Source organism: Pelodiscus sinensis, chromosome 1 (assembly GCF_052426305.1).
Source record: "Pelodiscus sinensis isolate ZL-2025 chromosome 1, ASM5242630v1, whole genome shotgun sequence".
NCBI classification, from domain to species: domain Eukaryota; kingdom Metazoa; phylum Chordata; order Testudines; family Trionychidae; genus Pelodiscus; species Pelodiscus sinensis.
Window position 1 is genome coordinate 52,886,184 of NC_143052.1, and position 19,772 is coordinate 52,905,955.

The window sequence follows — 19,772 nt, forward strand, 5'->3', positions numbered from 1 at the left end:
CAATTTGTGTTTGTGCAGTGCTTCTTAACAGTGTACCCTGGAGTTGGACTAATAGTCATGAGCCACTCTAAACAGTCCGTCAGAGACTACTTTAGTACCAGGCAAATTGGTGGAAATTAGAGAAAGAAAGAGAATTATCAAACACATAGAAAAATGTTTTGTTTGGGAAAAGTTAGCATAGCTATTGTAAAGGGAATCATGCCTCAGCAATCTGTTTGAATTCTTTGAGGGGGTTAGCAAGCATGTGGATAAGGGTAATCCAACTGCTACTGTGCAAGTGGATTTTTCAAAAAGTTTTTGACAAGGCCTCTCACCAAAGGCTCTTAAGGTCATTAAGTATCTAAATATTAGAGAGAGGGCCCTCTCATAGATGAGTAACTAGTTAAATGGGTAGGAATATATGTTCAGTTTTAACAACGAGAAAGAGAAACACTGGTTTCCGCTAAGGATCTGTTCTGTGCTGTTCAAGATTCATCAATGATCAGGAAAAGGGGGTGAAATATGGCAAAATTTGATACAAAATTCCTGCAAATAGATATGTCCAAAGCAGACTGCAAGGAATTACAGAGAGATCAAACAACACTGATGAAATTCAATAATGATAAGTGCAAAATGATGCACTTTGAAAAAATAATCTCAATGGGTATGTCTACACAGTAAAGTTATTTCGAAGTAACAGCTGTTATTTCAAAATAACTTTACTAGCATCTACACAGCCAAACCGCTATTTCAAAATTAATTCGAAATAGCGGAGCGCTTATTTTGAATTTGGTAAACCTCATTCCATGAGTAATAACGCCAATTTTGAAATAGCTATTTCAAAATAAATGCTGTGTAGACACTTATATCAAAATAGGGGGCCTCCAGCCTTCCCAGGGTGCCCTGGTGGCCACTCCAGACTCAACCAAGAACACTCCTCTCCCTCCTCCTCTCCCCGGAGCCCTTAAAGGGGTTGACTCTGGCCACAGTGCCTGTGCCAGCTCCAAGCCTGCCAGCCCAGAGCCAGCAGTCACTGCCCCAGACCCAATGGCCCCAAAACATGAGCCAGCAAGCCACTGGCAGCCAGACCTCCACCGCTCCGCAGGAGCAGTCTGCTAGCTCCCAGGAGCCTGCCAGGGCCTGGAGAAAGAGGGTGCCTTCTTGGTCCATGGTGGAGATCATGGACCTTACTCAGATTTGGGAGGGATGATCCAATGTCCATCCTATGTCTATCCTACGGCAGGATAGCTGCCAGCCTGGCCACCAAAGGCCGCATGCGAACCCAGGAGCAGGTTTGCATGAAAATCAAGTTGATCAGGAGAGACCCCCAACCCTGAGCCCTGATCTTCCCCTCCCCCTTCTTCCCCTTGCTTCCCCCTTCCAGCTCCCTCCTCCCAGGTTCCTCCCTCCCCTTTTCCACCCTCTCCCCTCTCCTGCCTCCTTTCCCCAGTCTCACCAAAGTTTCATCCCCACTCCCAGTTTTGTTAAATAAAGAGAGTTTGTGTTCATGAAAATACGAGTATTTTATTTGACATCAGGAAGGGAGGTTAGGTAGGGGTAAGTGGAAGAACATGAGGGAGGAATGAGGCACAAGCCCCCAGTGGGGCAGACCAGGGAGGCTCTTAGTGCTCCTCAGAGTGGAAGCTCTCCCATACGGCCTCCTGGATACTGACAGTCCCCCGATGGACCTTTCGGATGGCAGCCTGCAGAAAGTGCAGCCAGGCTAACAGCAACGCATCCAAGAGAAGCACCAGAGTGCCCAGGGTGCCCAGATCTGGCTTCATGTTGCAGAGTCCTGTGGTGTCCCGAGTGAGGGCAACCAAAGCACGCGGAGAGAAAATGCTTTGCTGTCCCTCAGCTAGGTAGGCAAGCAAGCAGGGAAACCTGAGAACTCGCTGTCCAGGGGAGGTCCCTTTAAGCACAGGCCTCAGATAGACTCAGGCAGCAGCCACACAGAGTAACTCCAGACCTGATGCCCGCTGGAACTGGTTCCAGCCGGACTTAAATGTGATTCAGCGTCCACTCAGTGTGGACGTGCTATTTCAAAATAGAAAGACTCTATTTTGAAATGCATTTTGTGTGTAGATGTGTTATTTCGAAATAACTTATTTCAAATTAACTATTTTGAAATAAGATATTTCAAAATAACACTGTAGTGTAGACATACCCAACTATACATATACAATGAGGTGTTATAAATTAGCTGCTACTATGAAAGAAATAGATCTCAGCATCATCATGGACAGTTCTCGAAAACATCCATAGCAGTGGTCAAAATGGCCAAAAAAGGTATGTTGGAATTATTAGGAAAGGGATGAAAAATAAGACAGAAAATGTCACAGTGCTACTATATAAATCCATGGTATGCCCCAATCTTGATTATTATGTCCAGTTCTGATTGCCATGTCTCAAAAATAATATTATAGACAAGAAAAAAGGTCAGAGATTGGCAACAAAAATAATCAAGGGTATAGAAGACTTCCATATAAAGAGAAACAAAAAATTTGGGATTGTTCATCTTAGAAAAGAAATGACTAAGGGAGAATGCTATAAATCATGAATGGTGTAGCTAAAGTGAAAAAGGAAGGTTTATTTACCCATTCACACAATGGAAAAATCAGGGATCATCCAATAAAGTTAATGAGCAGTGGGTTAAATACAAACAAGAAGAAATACTTTTTCATACAACCCACAACTAACCTGTGGAACTTATTGCCATCAATTGTGGTGGCCAAAAGTATAAGTTGGTTCTAAAAAAGAATTGGCTAAGTTCACTGAGGATAGGTCCATTAGTGGCTATTAGCAAGATGGTCAAGGATGCTACCAAGTGCTCAAGCCAATCCTAAATCTTTGGCTGCCAGAAGCAGAGAATCACTTCATAATTGTTATGTTCCATATGCTCCCCTAAAGATATGGTATGAGCCAGTGAGGATAGCAGGCAAGATGAAGCACAGCATGATCCCATATGACAGCTCTTATGTTCTTATGATTGATTGTTTATGATGTTCAGAAGAAAATTTTGTGAGAAAGATTTGTTTGTTTTATTAAACACACTGATGCATTCCAATTCAGCAGTACTTACACAGGAAAAAAATGCCATGTTTTTCAGTACAAGACTCAACCTTTGCAATTGTTTTCAACTGAAAATATTCTTGCTTTAAATCCATGCCTAGAGAAGGTACTTGGAAAGTCTCTTTTAATAGCATTGCTCACCTTGCATGCACAATTAGTCAGGTCAGTGCTTTCCCATTATAGCAAAGAAGAATAAATTTGAGTTAATGGATGCTCAGGGAATATTCTTAGATGTAATGACCTTGATTGAATATATCCTAGGGACCTGAAATTTGCTTTAAGTTGTTTGTTTGCTATCATTGGATAGATGACAGTTTCATTAGCAGGACACCTCTCTGTCAACTTGATCTTCCTTTCCACACCCATGGGGCCCATGTCTTTGCTTCCTTCCATTAGTCAATCAGCAACCTTTATTCATTTAAGGTTAATAAAATATTGTTATGCTCTCCACCCTTTTTATAGCTGCTAGTGATATATCACTGTAAGTTATGACTGGAGGTTTGATTTAAATTTCCATTTGCTATTCCTCTCAAACCATGATTTTAACATATGGATTGCCTCATACATATGCTCATTTTTCTCAAAAACTGCCTTCCCCTCTATTTAAAATTTGAGTTATCCAGGAACACTGTTGCAATGGATTTAGATTTCCTACCCACCATTTAGAAACTCATCCCCAATACTGTCATGTGAGGCAGCCATTGTTATTAATAATAGGACTGAATAACACTAAAATTGTTGACAAACTACCACCAAGGCAAACAGATGGCAGGGTTGAGGTCCTGTGCAGAAAAAATAAACATATCTCGAAAGCTATAAGAAAAATTAACGGCTGGATTCTCAACTTATGTAAATTATTATAGCTTATCTGAAGTGAAAGGAGCTTTGTCAATTTATACCCACTGAGGAACTGGTTTTGTATTTTTAATTAGATTAATTAACATTTGATATGCTGGAATTGAGTGTCTTACATCATGTTAGTTTCACTCATAGGAGAATGAAATTGCCATTCATCTTCATGACTGTCCCATTTACTTCTCACAGATGGAAATGGCTCTGGTGAAATTTAAACTAATGATTTCTCATAAAAATCAGGACAGCAACCACAAGTTTAATCAAAATACTTAGAACTGTTGTGAAATTTTCCACTGTCCAAAAATTAAAACTGTTGACTGAATTTCAGAAGAAGTTGTAATTTCTGGCAGTAAATAGTTCACAGAGGAGGCACTGGCAGTTCTATCATATTTAATAGAGCTATGAACAAACCCAAAACATATTTCAAGGAAAGGCAAATGCTCTAAATTCTGGCTAATCCCTTGACTCCTTTATGCAGGAAGTGGGGAGGGGCCTTGCTACATGGGGAAAGAGCTAACTGATTTTCTATCAACATAGTGGGGAAGGAGAGGAAGAACGACTCAGGAAAGATTACTTGTAAACTGGACCTTACTTGTCACTTGCATCCCCACAAATGCCTTCATGGCTTCTGTTGTGGTGTGGCTATATCCACTTCAACTGGATTTTGTTAAGATGTAATTAAGGCAACTTGAAGTATAGGATGGTTACAAAGTTGACTAATATGCAATAACATTAATGTGTATTTTCTTTAGTTTTGTTGTCTTGATCTTTGCTTACATAGGAGTACTTTTTTTCCTTAACAAGATCAGTTACTAATCCATTGTTTTCAAACCTTTCAACCTTACTTACATTTTTGTCTTGTTCTTATCGATTTGGTCTTAGAGCTTCAGCGTTGCTGAGGTATTGCATTTAGAAAGGATTATGATTTGGCTCAAATTGATTTACTTCATGCAGGATGTGTTGGACATCAAATAGAACAATTTTCATTTTGCCATATAAAATATAGATCATTTTAAAAAATATTTTCTCTGGGAAGAATTGAGAAGCATTCTGCCTGGAATTTAAGTTTGGTATTAAACTATAATACACAACTGAAATATAAAATGGCATTAAGAGAGTTTGTTAAAAAAATATTTAAAATGTATTATTTGTATTCCAGTGAAAGCCACAGTCTAGTAGATGCTTTGCAAATATATATTCAGATAGGCATTGCTTCAAGCACAAAAAATAAAGTTTGAAATTGCTCAGTGGCTAATTCACAAAGTTCAGAAACTTCTAGTAATCTAGTAAGACTTTCTCTTACATAGCAATGAGGCAAAAATGTTGGAGTAAGAATTAACTAATCATTTGCCCAACATACAGTCACAGCATTATGCTTTCTTAAGTATACACTTAATTCTGATCATAATCCATCATCGTAAGCCTTACAAAGAATCTCTGGTGAAGTTCTGGAGCCAATTAAGTTGATAGCAGAACTCCCATTGACTTGTGTGGGGCCAGGATTTACCCTAAATACCTAAGACCCAGGAACTACATTCATATTCACAAAGGTTAACCCTTATACCCATGCAAAGTTATGTAAAAGCCAATAGGCTAAATTAGGTTAAAGTGTCTGGCCATAAGAATCCAATTACAAGATTAGATCCTAGACACTAAGTAAGAACACATGGGTTGATTTTAACTGTCATAATAGTACATGGAGAGAGACAATGTGCTTGCAAATAGCTGACGCATTGAATTGAACCAAAAAAATTAACAGGGAACAATGCTCCCTGCTGACACCACCATTTAGCAGCTGGGCTATTGTATTCTGCTGCAACTGTGTCTTCTAAGTGGTTTTTCAATGATACCCCGTGTAGAGTGCATTACAGTAATAGTTTAGAGTGCACAAAAGCAGAGTGATAACTGTGATAATGTCTATACTGGGGAACACTAGCAACTGTTGTGTCAAACAGAGAAGAAAGGCATTTTTACATAGCGATGCCAAATGGCATTACAGGAGGAATCAGTGATATCACAGAACCCCTAAAATAATTGACAAGTGGTTGATAAGACCCCCTCAGTTAAATTGCCTGGCATCATCCCTGTCATTCTCTCAAAATGCATCTCTTACCTGGCAATAGCGACGAGGAGTCCTGTGGCACCTTATAGACTAACTGAAGTGTAGGAGCATAAGCTTTCGTGGGCAAAGACCCACTTCGTCAAATGCATCTGACGAAGTGGGTCTTTGCCCACGAAAGCTTATGCTCCTACACTTCAGTTAGTCTATAAGGTGCCACAGGACTCCTCGTCGCTTTTGCAGATTCAGACTAACACGGCTACCCCTCTGATACTTACCTGGCAATATTATGTCTGCCTTGCACTAGAACTCAGATTGCTCTGTTTCAAGCCCAAATCTCAGCCTGGCACTAGTAAAACAAAGTCAGCACTAGCCAGGGTCATAGGGATCTCTTTCTTCTCTAGTTTGACCTGTGGCCTCTGTCTTAGTTTCTGTCACCTCTTCTTGATAATTTACTTTTAGGATTGTCAACCCTCCAGGGTTAGCTTAGAATCTCCTGGAATCAACATCAATCTCCTGGTGACTATTGAAAGCAATCCTGGAGATTTTAATAGGGTGTTTTACAAAAATTACATTATGTTATGTTAAAAAAAAATCTCCTGGAATAGCTTGAGTCAGAGTTGGCAGTCCTATTTACTTTTACTCTCCATAGGGCTTTCCTCTCAGTTCTGGATAATTTAACCCTCTGGTCAAATATAAGGGTCTTTTCATGGGTAATGAAAAATCCAAAACAAAACACCACTCTGCATATACGAGGGCCTATAAGACATTTGACTCTTTGCTGCTTGGTCACCCAATCATTGCTGTGGATCACAAATTCTATCAAGACTTTGAATTGTCACCTCCCTTCTGGGTAAAGCAACCATGTGTCTTGATAGTTCCTCAGAGGTGGACGGGAAAGGGGAAGCTTACTCCGCTCCTCTGAGCTCTGATTTTAACTAGTTGAGACAATGTAGATGAGGTATTTTCTTATGTTGGACCAACTTTTTTTGGTGAGCGAGACCAAGAGAAGTTGATCCAATAAAAGATATTACCTCATCCCCTTTGTCTTTCTAACATCCTGTGGTCAACATGGCTACAATAACACTGTATACTTAAATTAGATGATCCTATTTCATTTTCCTCAGGACTAATTTCTCCCTTTCTATTATTAGTGAGTTTACATGAACCCCTATAACAAGCCCCACCTTCGAGACCTTCCTCAATATATGATGCCAGTCCAAAAGCAAGCTCCAATGTTTATGTAAGCACTTCAAAGCAACTTAGCTTGAAATTTTGAAAAGAACTCCAAAATTTCCATTATTTCAAATGAGAAACATTCCGCTGATAATTCAGTGAAGAAATGCTGAATACATTTCTTCAGTTCACAAAGACTGACTCAAGTTACAACTGCTTCTCAGTTTTCATCTCTGGAACCTTTGCTGCCCGGAATAAATATGAAATTAGTCATGGCAGATGGTCGCTGACTATCTCCTGGTGGGAGGATTTCTCCCCTTCTACTTTCCAGAAAAACCATAGAACCATAGAAAAGAAGCAGGTCATAATAATCAACAGCTGTCATGTGGGAGCAAAAGTGCCACCACATTCTATTCCAAAGGTGGGGCTATGTTTCAGTGGCTGGCTACGTTGTGCAGTATTTGTAAAGCACTACAAAAGCCTGGAATAAAAATACTTATAAATGTTACATTCCTATGTATCTAGAGTCAGTAGTAAAATATTCATTGTAGACTGGTAATTATGTACCTTACATATCATCCTAGTTTCTGTTTTAAAAATAATGTTTCTTTATAAATCTGACTCAGTATGATGCTGCTGTTATATAAATCTGGAAAGCAAATTCAGGTTACATGAGAATAGATGGTAACAGCGCAAACTAATAGAAAAATGCTTTCTAACAAAATAAGCATCCACCATCACTGTGGATGCATTCCCTCAGTTGATGTCAGGGCATTTATACAGATAATTATTTTCAGTTTGGCCTTTCAAAATACATCATTGCTTATTTCAAAGTTTAAAATGTCAATAATTGATGGCATTGTATAGTTTTTTAACTTTGTTCTGGAAAACACAATACAGAGAATGTAAGTCTATGTTGAAACATTTAGGATACATTTGTCAAACTATAGGAAGCTTCTGATTCCAGTTTGTGTTGGATAGAGAATTCTTATTTAAATAAACTTCAGTCACAGAGATTAAACCAAATCCCTAAAACAGATTACTATTTTGATATTTATGAATTAGTCATATAGTTTCTGCTGCAAAGGAGAAATGAACCATCATCATCTTTAAATGTATAAACAAATAAGAAATAACCATTAAGATCTCAGAACTTGTCAAATGACTTATTCTCAAGTATCTTTTTTATGTGAACCACCATAAGAACAGCCTTACTTGGGCCAGCCCTGCGGTCTCTCTAACCATATGTTCTGTCTTCCGATAGTGGTCAGTTTAAGATGCTTCAGAGCAATGGTTCCCAATCTTTTTGATACTGGGGATCAGTAAACCCATTCACAAGCTTTTGGAGGACCGGTAACATTTATTTGCATATTTGCATATTCATTAAGCAAATTATGAATATTCAAATAAATCGTGTCATTGGTCCTACCTGTCCAGCAGGTTGTTCTGCCCCCACTCCTGGCCCCAATCTCGGCTGCTTTATCGGTCAGCACCAGCTCCCCTGGCTGCATCCGGCACCAGGTGTTCTGCATCAGTGCACACAGAGCATGGCTTTCTCCTTGGGTCCTAGTGCCTGCCGGATCTAGCTCCGCCACCCGGGAGCATGCCCGGCAGAGACGCCACAGCGGTGGGCTCTCTCCCAGGAGGGCTGTGCTGCCATGCTTGGCAGTGCAGGATGCTGCTACCCTGTCTCACAAATTAATAGGATTGTGCACGATAATTTTTCTAAGGACTGGTACTGGGCCCCGGACCACACTTTGGGAAATGCTGCTTCAGAGGGAATAAACAGCACAGAGCAATTACTCTCTCTTTTTCCTAATGACTCCTAATATTCTGTTAACGTTTTTGATGGCAGCAGTACATGGAGCAGATGTTTCCAGAGAACAAGCCACAGTGATACCAAGATCTTTTTCTTGAGTCATAACAACGCTTTCAGATCCCAGCACTGTTTATATATAGTTGGGATTATGTTTTCCAATGTACATTACCTTGCCATTAAGACTGAATTTCATCTGCCATATTGTTGTACAATTACCCATTTTTACAATATCCCTTTGGAACTCTTCATTGTCACTTTGGACTTAACTATCTTAAGTAATTTTGAATCATCTGATAATTTGCCATCTCACTGTTTACCCCCTTTTCCAAATAATTTATTAATTTGCTGAACACAACTGCTCTCAGCACAGATCTGTGAGAGATCCTGCTATTCACCGGTCTCCACTGTGAAAAATGACAATTCATTCCTACCTTTAGTATCCTATATTTTAATTAGTTTCTGATCCACAAGAGGAACTTTCCTATTCTTCCATGACTGCTTATTTTGTTAAGAGCCTTCAGCACAGGAACTTGTCAAAGGCTTTCTGAAAATCCAAATACACCATATCAGCTGAATCATGCTTGTCCACATTCTTGCTAATGCACTCACAAAATTGGTGAAGCATGCTTTTCCTTTGCAAATGTCATGTTCACGCTTTCCCAACTTACTGTGTTCATTATCTGCAACTACTTTAGTATTTTCCCACTTGCAATTAGGAGAACATATGTTTTCTATGCTCCCATTTAAGGCATGAGACTTGGAAATATAAGCGCCTCTGCTCTTAATGATAGCTCAAGTATTTCCCTTTAACTTTCAAGATGTATTTTTCTGGAACTTAAGGGTTTCATTTCTATTTCCCTAACATACAGTTAGTGGAAGATTAAATAGTCATACTGTGACCCTAAGTAATCCTGTATTCATACCCTACAAACAATTGTAATAATCTTTATACAAAATATGCCCTGTGAGGTATCATTTGAAAACTAATAATTCACAGATCATGAACATTCTTCTGTGGAATTTATTAAGAGATATATGCTAGAATTATGATCATATGCGTTTAAACTAGGCATGTCGGGGCATTTTTAAACAATTCGATCATAAGCAAAGGAACATGGGGGTATGTCAATTTACATATAACTAGTAAAGAGCATCAAGCTAACAAGAGAGAAGGGCAAGAAAAGTGAACAATTTGCATTTTAGCACCAGCCAGGAAAAAAAGAGTAGATAGCTTTTTTTCCCTACGGGTATGTCTACACTACCCCCCTAGTTCGAACTAGGGGGGTAGTGTAGACATACCCTACCAGAGTACATTTGCCTTCTTTACAATTTGAGTAATCTGTTCTTTGATGCGTAATCTTTGGAAGAATCACTTAAAAGGTTCATTGGGCTATAAAAGAAAGGGACAGAAAACCCCATGTTATCTCTCTCACCTAAGAAAACAAAGGAAACAACACTTTAAGTCTCCTGGAGGAGATCCTGACTGAGAGGTAAGCCATGATCTTGCTGGTAGACTGAGGATGAGAAAAGCCATGCTGAACAAATTCTGCACTTAACCTTGTAAAGTTGCATTTTATCTTTTAAACTTAAAGTCCTATCTTTTTTTAGATAATAATCTTGGTTTAGTGTTTGAATTAAACCCAATATTAAGACCAGTTAATGTGGCAAGCTTTGGGATTTTGTTTCTTTAAAGGACAAAAGGGATCTTGTTATTCCTCCAAATATTGAAGAAGGGGGCTGGATACTGCAAAGCACAAGATCTGGGACTGGGGGGTGATGGGGTAATAACAACCAAGTCTAACAAAGACAAGAGCGTGTCTGTCATAACAGCTATTGGACAAAGTGTGGCTGAATCAGAGCAATACAGCAGCCAGAACAAGATGAACATCCTGTCTGCTGACAGCATGTGTTACACATGCAGAGAACTACAAAAAGCGGAAACATTTAGTGGCAATCAATAGAAGCGGTGACATAACCTCTCACTGGTCTGAATTGCAGCTCAGCCAGTGACACGCACTTCTCTCACACAAATTTAGTTATGTCTACACTGCCGGCTTTTGCCAGCCGAGAGTATGCTAATGAAGCGCTCATCAGCAACTTCTCACATTTCATTTGCATAATCTCTGCTCCAGGCTTTTTGTGCAAGAGATTTTTGTGCAAAAGGGTTTTTTTGCGCAAAATGGATTCATCTACACTGCTAGTTTTTGTGCAAAAACCTCTTGCACAAAAAGCCTCAGGCAGAGTTTATGCAAATGAAATGTGAGAAGTTGAAGTTGCTGATGAGCGCTTCATTAATATACTCTCTGCCGGCAAAAGCCGGCAGTGTAGACATAGCCAAAGTGTATATAGGCTATGGATCATTGCAAAACTGCTTGGCCACAAATAGGCACCACAATGCTGATTTGAATGGTCCTCTGTAGTTTTGTGGGGGTGATCAAATCTAGAAATGGAATGCTGACCACTGAACATGGTTGCCTCCTGAGTACAACAGCAGTAAATAAATACATTATTTTTTCTAATTTTTTTATTCCTTTTTCAGAGTTGGTATTTCATGACCACACTGCACTAGTCCATTTTGATTCTCCATGTACTCCTCTTCCATTTCTTTCTCATTTTTACCACAGGAGAAAAGGCTTGTAGTTGCAGTCTCTTCACAAAATGAAGAATCTAGGCCTCATATGGGAGACATAATCTCTCCTGTGTCTCTCCAAGATGGAAGTGTGTTTTAGCACTCAAATTTCACCTGGGCTAGAACTATTTTGGACCAAACATTTATCATACTGGCTATTGGTCTTGGTCTGTTTTTAAATTACTATTTTAACATTTGACAGCATCCAGCTACATTGTGATAAATGTCACATTATAACATAGTCAGAAACTGTGATTTGACTTATCATCCATCATGTCTTGGTGCTGTGCCTAATCAGCCCCAATGCACAAACAGGACTGGGCAGCATTGTCTATACTTTAAAATTAGATTGACATAACTACATCGATCAGGGTATGCAAAGGTCTGTGAATGATGACTTTGTCAACATAACGCGCAGTGCAGATGCAGCCATGACAACAGATGCATGCTTTCACTGGCCTGGCTGGAAGGTGGTGATGCAATTAAAAAAAAACCCTTTCTTTCAGTGAATGCTGCATCTACATTATGGAGCATGCATTGGCATGGATACACTCACATGGTTATGCCCACATAGCCTTTTGAGATATACAGTAAAACTCCAATTGTCCAGCATCCAGTGGTCCGGCACTCCCATTAGTCCGGCACCAACTGGAACCCGGAAATGCTCCAGCAGCTGCTTCAAGAAGTTGTTAGTCAATTACATCTGAATCCACAGGTGACAGGTTCGCAATTTATCTTTCCTCTACTGCCTCTGGCAGGGGCAGAGATGGGTAGGTGGGTGGGGGGGGGGGTTCGGCCCTCACTGCGCCGTTCCACGCTGAGCCCCCGCCCTCCTGCCCCTGTTGGAGGCAGTGCAGTCCTGGCAGACCCCTCACAGCCCCCCCGCCGAAGTACCTCCCAATAATCCAGCATATCCAATAATCCGGCACCACCTGGGTCCCAAAGGTGCTGGATTATCGGAAGTCTACTGTAATTCTTCCCTTGCCTATCCCTTGTTCCTTGGCAGTGGGCGAGGAGGGTAGTAATTCACTCAAGAGCAATAGGTTAATACTCCAGGTTGGCTCAGCTATGTGAGTGGGGGAAGCGGAGGGGGTGGACAAAGGGAGAAAGGAGACAGTAAACTCTCTGTTTACTCCTGTGTGTCTGAACTCACAGTTCAGATAATACACCTGTGTGTGTGTGGAGGGGGATGTTCTTAATCTAAATTACTGCCTTGCATGGGCACAGCAAGTCACAATCTAATTCTTAATAATTATCATGTTACTTAATAGGATTTTTATTAATGGGAAATATAGGTAGCAGTGACTACTGACTAACATAATTCTGATGTTGCTTGTCTGTCTCTATAATATCAGTATTAGCAGAGGTATATCGGAATGTGGCTAACCCTGTAATATAGTATTTCCTTCATGTAAGGTAGATGACAATGCATTTATGTCTGGACATTGTTATGGTGAAGGCAAAATCACTCATCAACTGCAACACAGCAGTAAACAATATTGCTGCTGTCAAGCGCTAAATAACATGCATAAATTAAGACATCAGGAAAGATAACACTGAAAAAGATGTCTGAGTCATCACTTTGAAACCTTAATTTTCTGCTTCCCTTCATCTCCCTTCCCTGCATCCAATAGTTTTCCTTTGAAACCTCAGAAACACACACTCCTGCTATATAAAACTTTCTTTCCAAAATACTTTACCTATCTATTCTCAAACAGCTTGGGATATTTTATTTTAGACCTCAAAGGAGATGGTAAATTGGAGAACTTGGACTGAAAAATCTTTTATGATAGAGTCTAGCATAAGTTTTTGGTTGGTTGGATGGTTGGTTTTAGTTGCTGCCATTAGTCCAGTCCTCAAAGTAAAAAAGCTACCAGTATGAGCTAAATCAGAGGTGGGCAAAAGGGCTTCCATGGGCCAGATCCGGCCTGCCAAGCAGCCCTGCTGCTCCTCCTACCCGCAGGCCAATTAGGGCCTGAGGGCGCAAAGGGAAGAGCACAAAGTTTCCTCCACCCTACAAGGAGCACATGGCACTTTTAAATGCCATGCTTTCCTTGCAGGGCAGGGGTAGGGCTCAGAGGAGGGAGGAGAGAGCAGTTTCCTCTGCCCTACTCCCACCCTGTGAGGAGTGCGCAGGGCACTTAGAAGTGCCGCACACTCCTGGCAGGGTGGAAGGAGGCTTCACACATTCCCTTGCCCCCAAGCCAATCAGGACCTTGGGATGGGGGGAATGTGCAAAGTTTCCTCCACCCTGCCCCCACCCTGTGAGGAGCATGTGGCACTCCTCTCACCATCAGGGGCATGGACGCTTAGTGAGGGAGGAGGGGCAATGGGGCTGACGGAGAATTTAATCCGAGGGTTCGGATGGGGGCCCAAAACCCCTACCAAATCAATTCCAGACACCCTTCTTAAGCAACCAGCTTTATTCAGGAATGCATTCCAGGGCAAAAACCTCCAGGATACTCAGGAGAAAAAAAAGTTTCTGCAAAGTTTCTGCCAATGCCCAAACAAAAGGCAAGGTCTTTTGTACTTTCTTACATGGTAATTACCCCCCTTTTACTGACCACTTACAATTGCATGCATATACAGGTCATGCCCCTTTGCACCAAATTCCCTCCAATCATCATTTGTCCCCTCACTGTCATTTTGCAGGCCTTACAACAGGTTCAAACCAGTTTCACCTGTCCCCTCCTTTTGTATACCTGTGCTCAAGCACGTACCTCTTTACAAAGACCAGACTTTAACAGCAGGGGTCATATTGACAAAAGTTAAGTTTATCCTTCATTCCCCCCTTTGATCCACTTGTGGATCACAATTAATCTGAAGCATCCTTTCCCATTCATCCTCAAACGTGCAAGTGTCTTTGTAGTCTTTCTTGGGAGGGTTCTGTACATTTAGCAGAAGCATCTGTTGTACTTTGCTTTCTGCTACATTTTCTATCTTTTGTAAGCACCTTTTAATACAGCATAAGGCTAGCTGTATCATTATGTATATAGAGCATATTAAGACAAGGAACATCAATATTCCTCCCACCACTTTCTTCATGAGTTCGCTTAACTCTATTCCCAACCAATTCAAAGGATTCCAGTCTTGCAACTGCTCTCTAAATGTTTTTGTCTGGACAGACAATGTTTGGATTTCCTTTATCCTTGTGGTTAGGTTTGAACTCACATCAGAAACTTTAACACAACACTCTGGGCCTATTAATCCACATACCCCTCCTTGAGCTGCTAGTAGATAGTCAAGAGCCAGTCTGTTTTGCTGGGTAAAGATTCGTAATTCATTTAAATTTTCCTGTACCACACCTAATGCCCCTTCTGTGGTATTCATGAATTTTTCCATAAGCAAGGACATTGTTTTTAAATCATGATTTGTTTTTGCCTGCCCTACCCATGGAATGGTAGTTTCAGCTACTGCAAGGGCAGTTTGTTCTATCCAGTTCCATGCTTTCTCCCAAGACCCATCCCGCTTATTCCTGATATGCCCTGGTGGCAAAGTGTCAACAATTCTCATAGCTGGTGTCACAAGACCGAGGTAACAAAACCCTGAGGCATTCTGCGGAAGCCTTTTATAGGCAAATTTACCGCATATCCACCAATAATTATACATGTTCCACGAGTCAGACTGATATGTCATCATGGCTCGGTTCCCAAAGGTGGTGTTACCTTCCTTGCAAAGGTCTGTACTAGTGGTCCCTCCCCATATGGTTGTTATTTCTGGTTTGAATAGGGTGCACCAAAGGTTTGCGGTAGACATAGTGGAACCATTATGCCATACATGTGTCCCATTCAGCTTTGTTATAATGTGTGTGCAGCTTGATTTCCCGACAAAGGTGGTACCTGTAAGATTCCTACATAGGGGGCTTGTACCACTGAATGATAATTGGATGCACCCAGTCTGGTTGAACCACACAGTTTGGTCATTTTGTTCCAGTAATGCATCACTTACTAGTCCAGTTTTGTTTAACGGAAGGGCACCTATTGGGTATCCACTATGCGCACTTTGTGGTGCCCAGGCACACACCCAACAGTTAGTTTTGTTTGCGGCTCGTGCCATACCTTCTGCCAGCTGCAGAAAGGTGTTAGTACCAATACCATTCCCCCCTTGGAGCCAAATAAGGCCTATACAAAGGAGGAACAAGAGTTTAGCCATTGTGCAGGATTGTAATCCTTTCAGCACTTGCGCGGACGGAGGTTATAAGTAGAAAACCCACCGTCCTCTGACAAAATGCCGGTAGGGTCAATGGCAAGGTCGGGTGCAGATTGTTGTGGAATGTCAACGTGACTAATAGGACCAGAAGGGATCTGGCCTGTAGTGAGAGCGTAGTGAATGAGGTCCAGGTCTTTGATTTCCGATGATGTATATCCCTCGTTCAGGAGAAGTGATTCGATTTCTTTCTCAGAAAGCGGTAGAAAGTTGTTCTCTTCTGGCTCTGGGCTGACAGGTTCAGTAGGAGGCGATATGTCGGGAGAGGCAAATTCACACAACTTCTGAGGGTCAACGGTGCGGCGCACGTGGCTTGCGTGTATCCAAGAATCTCGCTCGGCTACCTTCACAGCCGTGTTGGTAGTCAGCAGGACCTGGAAGGGACCATTCCACCTTGGAGATAGGCAGTCTTTCCTCCGGAATTCTTTTATCAGGACCCAGTTTCCTGGTTGCACATCATGGCAAGGCACATCAGTTGGGACAGGTAAGGCTTCTGCAACCTGAGAGGAGAGACTAAAAGCAATTTTAGACAGATGTATACAGTATTGAAGTAGTTCGTCATAACATTCAGACAAGTGGGAAGGATTAATTTTTCCAGGAGGCTCAAATCCAAGTAAAATCGGCCTCCCAAATAGGATTTCATGAGGGGTGAGACCATGTTTGCGGTTTGGGGTATTTCGGATATGCATGAGGGCAAGGGGCAATGCCTGTGGCCACTTGAGTCCAGTATCAGAGATAATCTTGCTTAACTTCCGTTTGATATCGAGGTTTTTCCTTTCAACATGCCCTGAACTTTGGGGATGATATGGAGTATGGAATCGTTGTTCTATGTGGAGGGCTCTACACAGATCTTGCAGGATTTTGGCCGTGAAATGGGTTCCCTTATCCGAGTCAATTTTTAAAGGGATTCCAAATCTGGGAACCACCTCAGTAGCTAATTTCTTCACCACAGTAGTGGCGTCCGCTCGGCGGCAAGGGAAAGCTTCCACCCAACCACTGAACACACATACGATAACCAGACAATACTTGAACCCACAGGAAAGGGTTAACTCTATGAAATCAATCTGCAAATATTGGAAGGGTCCATAGGCCCAAGTATGAGCACTCAGAGTAGTCTTTTCTCCACCCTGGGTAGAGAACTTTTGACAAGTAGCGCAATTGCTGTTGATTTTTGCAGCAGCTTGGTGAATCCCGGGCGCATACCAATGCTTCAGAATCTGGTCTGCTACCCCCCTTTTGTTCATATGTCCTAATCCATGGGTAATGGTAGCCAAGTGGGACACCAACGTAGAAGGAGCCACAGGTCGTCCATCTGGTGAAAGCCAAATGTTATTATCTTGAATACGACACCCAGCTTTGTACCAATTGTGTTGTTCCTTCTCAGGTGCCCTAGATTGCAACAGGGATAAATCATTTAGAGTCAGGGGAACAGAAACAGCAACCAGGATTTGAAATGGAGCTGGAGGTCCACTGGCAGCTGCATTCTTGGCTGCAAAATCTGCCCGTCTGTTTCCTACTGATATAGTATCAGTTTTATCAGTATGAGCACTGCAATGCATAATAGAAATAGCAAAAGGTAATTGAATAGCAAGCAAGAGGTCATTAACAAGGGATCCATTAGAAATAGCACTTCCCGAGGATGTTAAGAATCCTCGATGTTTCCAAATCTGACCTACAGAATGACAGATATTAAAAGTATACATTGAATCAGTATAAATGTTAACAGATTGATCAGTAGCTAAAATACAGGCACGAGTGAGAGCAATTAGTTCAGCGGCTTGTGCACTTTTTATCCCTGGAAGAGAATGAGCTTCAATTATTGCATGATCAGAAACAACAGCATACCCGCTTATAAGGTTTCCCCTTTCATCCCTTTTACATGACCCATCAGTGTAATACACTAAATCAGGATTGGACAAAGGAATGTCCCTTAGATCAGATCGTGGGGTACAAGTGAGGTCCACCAATGCTAAACAATTGTGGGGTTCCATCTCATGGGGCTCTCCATCAGTAGGGTTAGGAAAAAGGGTGGCAGGATTTAAAGTAGAACAGCGTACTATAGAGACATTCTGGGCTCCTAAAAGGGCTTTCTCATAGTTAGTCAGTCTTTGCATTGACAAATGCTGGGTCTTAGTCTTATTCAACAAAGCTTGCACTGCATGGGGTACAGCAAGTGTCAGGTGGTGACCCAATACCAGGCATTGACTTTTTTCTAATAGTACAGCAGCTGCGGCCACAGCTCTAAGACACGGGGGGAAACCCTTTGCTACTGGGTCAAGCTGAGCACTAAAATAAGCTACAGGACGAAGGCGATTTCCAAATGGCTGACATAATACTCCCGAAGCGACCTGATCCTGTTCGTGGCAAAAAAGAGTAAAGGGTTTATCATAATCAGGGAGCCCAAGAGAGGGTGGAGAGACCAAAGCAGCTTTCACTTTTTGAAAGGATTTTTCTTCCTCCTCTGTCCACGGGATGGGATCCTTCACCTTGTCACATGTCAGAGATACAAGGGGTTTTACAAGACCAGAGAAATTAGGAATCCATTGTCTGCAATAGCTAGCAGCACCTAAGAGAGACCGAACCTGTTTCTTAGTTACTGGGCGAGGGAGAGAAAGAACAGAGGTTATGCGTTTATCAGTAAGCTTTCACCCTTCTTGGGATATGAGGTGACCCAAATATTCAACCTCTGCTTTACAGAACTGGAGCTTTGCCTTGGAGGCTTTGTGACCTCTCTTTGCTAATTCACACAGCAAATGTACAGTATCCGTTTTACATGCTTCATGATTAGGTGAGGCTATCAATAAATCATCAACATACTGAACAAGGGTAGACTCTTTTGGCAGAGAAATTGAATCAAGGTCCCTTTTTAACAGTTGTGAGAAAAGGGTGGGACTTTCAGTATACCCTTGAGGAAGTCTGGTCCAGGTCAGCTGCTCCCCTTTATAGGAAAAAGCAAACAAAAACTGTGAATCCTTATCAATGGGAATGGAGAAGAAGGCTGAACATAAATCTATGACAGAGAAACATTTAGCACCTGCAGGGATAGAGGACAATATTGTTGCTGGATTAGGAACCACAGGAAATCTGGGGATAACAAACTGATTTACAGCTCTTAGGTCCTGCACAAATCTATATATCTGTCTCCCTTGATCATCAAATTTCCCCTCCTTTTTGACTGGAAGTATTGGGGTATTACACACAGACTGCGTTCTTATGAGCACTCCTTGTTCCAACAGGGAGGAGATTACAGGCGCTATGCCCTCCTCCGCTTCCTGGGACAAGGGGTACTGAGACACTCGAGGGTAAGGCCGGCCGTGTTTATACCTGATCCGTACAGGCTCTGCTGTTAACAGTTTCCCAACTTCATTGGAGTGAGAAGCCCACAAAGACGTTGGTACCTGGTCCAGCTCCACACTCTCCAGTTTGGAGTCTGGGTTTATACCTTGTCCGTCTGTTGTTAACATCATGAGGAAATTTGGTGCCTGATTATGGGGTATATCAACAAAGACCCCTTCAGGGGAACAATAAATTGTAGCATTCAATTTACACAGCAGGTCTCTACCCATCAAGTTTACAGGCGTACTGGGAGATAACAGAAAGGCATGTTCCTCTGTCAAAGGCCCAATGGTTAAGGAACACGGTTCACTCATTGCATGGGGGATAGTTACTCCCCCAACCTCCACAGCATTTACTATTTCTCCAGTTCTGGCCAGACTGGGAGCTTCATCCTCTCTTATTGTGGAAAGAGAGGCACCAGTATCAATTAGAAATTCATGTTTGTTTCCATTAACGGAAAATGAAACTAAGGCATCAGGTGTAGCAGAAAGAGAGACAGAAGGTAACAGAGAGCATTGCAATGTTTTATCAATAACCTCTGGGCATAGTCAGAACGGATTAATCCTTTGTCGGTCCTCCGGAGGGTAGTCTCTGTTGGGTGCACCTGCTGAAAAGGGGTTAGTATTGGGCCACCTCTGTTC

The 19,772-nt window shown here is 41.7% G+C and overlaps 1 protein-coding gene across 1 annotated transcript; it reads right to left on the bottom strand.

The window, feature by feature from the left end:
- Window positions 1-13,930: 13,930 nt before the first annotated feature.
- Window positions 13,931-18,435, bottom strand: LOC149525567 (protein NYNRIN-like). The gene has a single exon (XM_089779320.1). The coding sequence runs from the start codon at window positions 17,907-17,909 to the stop codon at window positions 15,762-15,764; it is 2,148 nt and encodes a 715-aa protein (XP_089635446.1). The 5' UTR covers window positions 17,910-18,435; the 3' UTR covers window positions 13,931-15,761.
- Window positions 18,436-19,772: the final 1,337 nt, after the last annotated feature.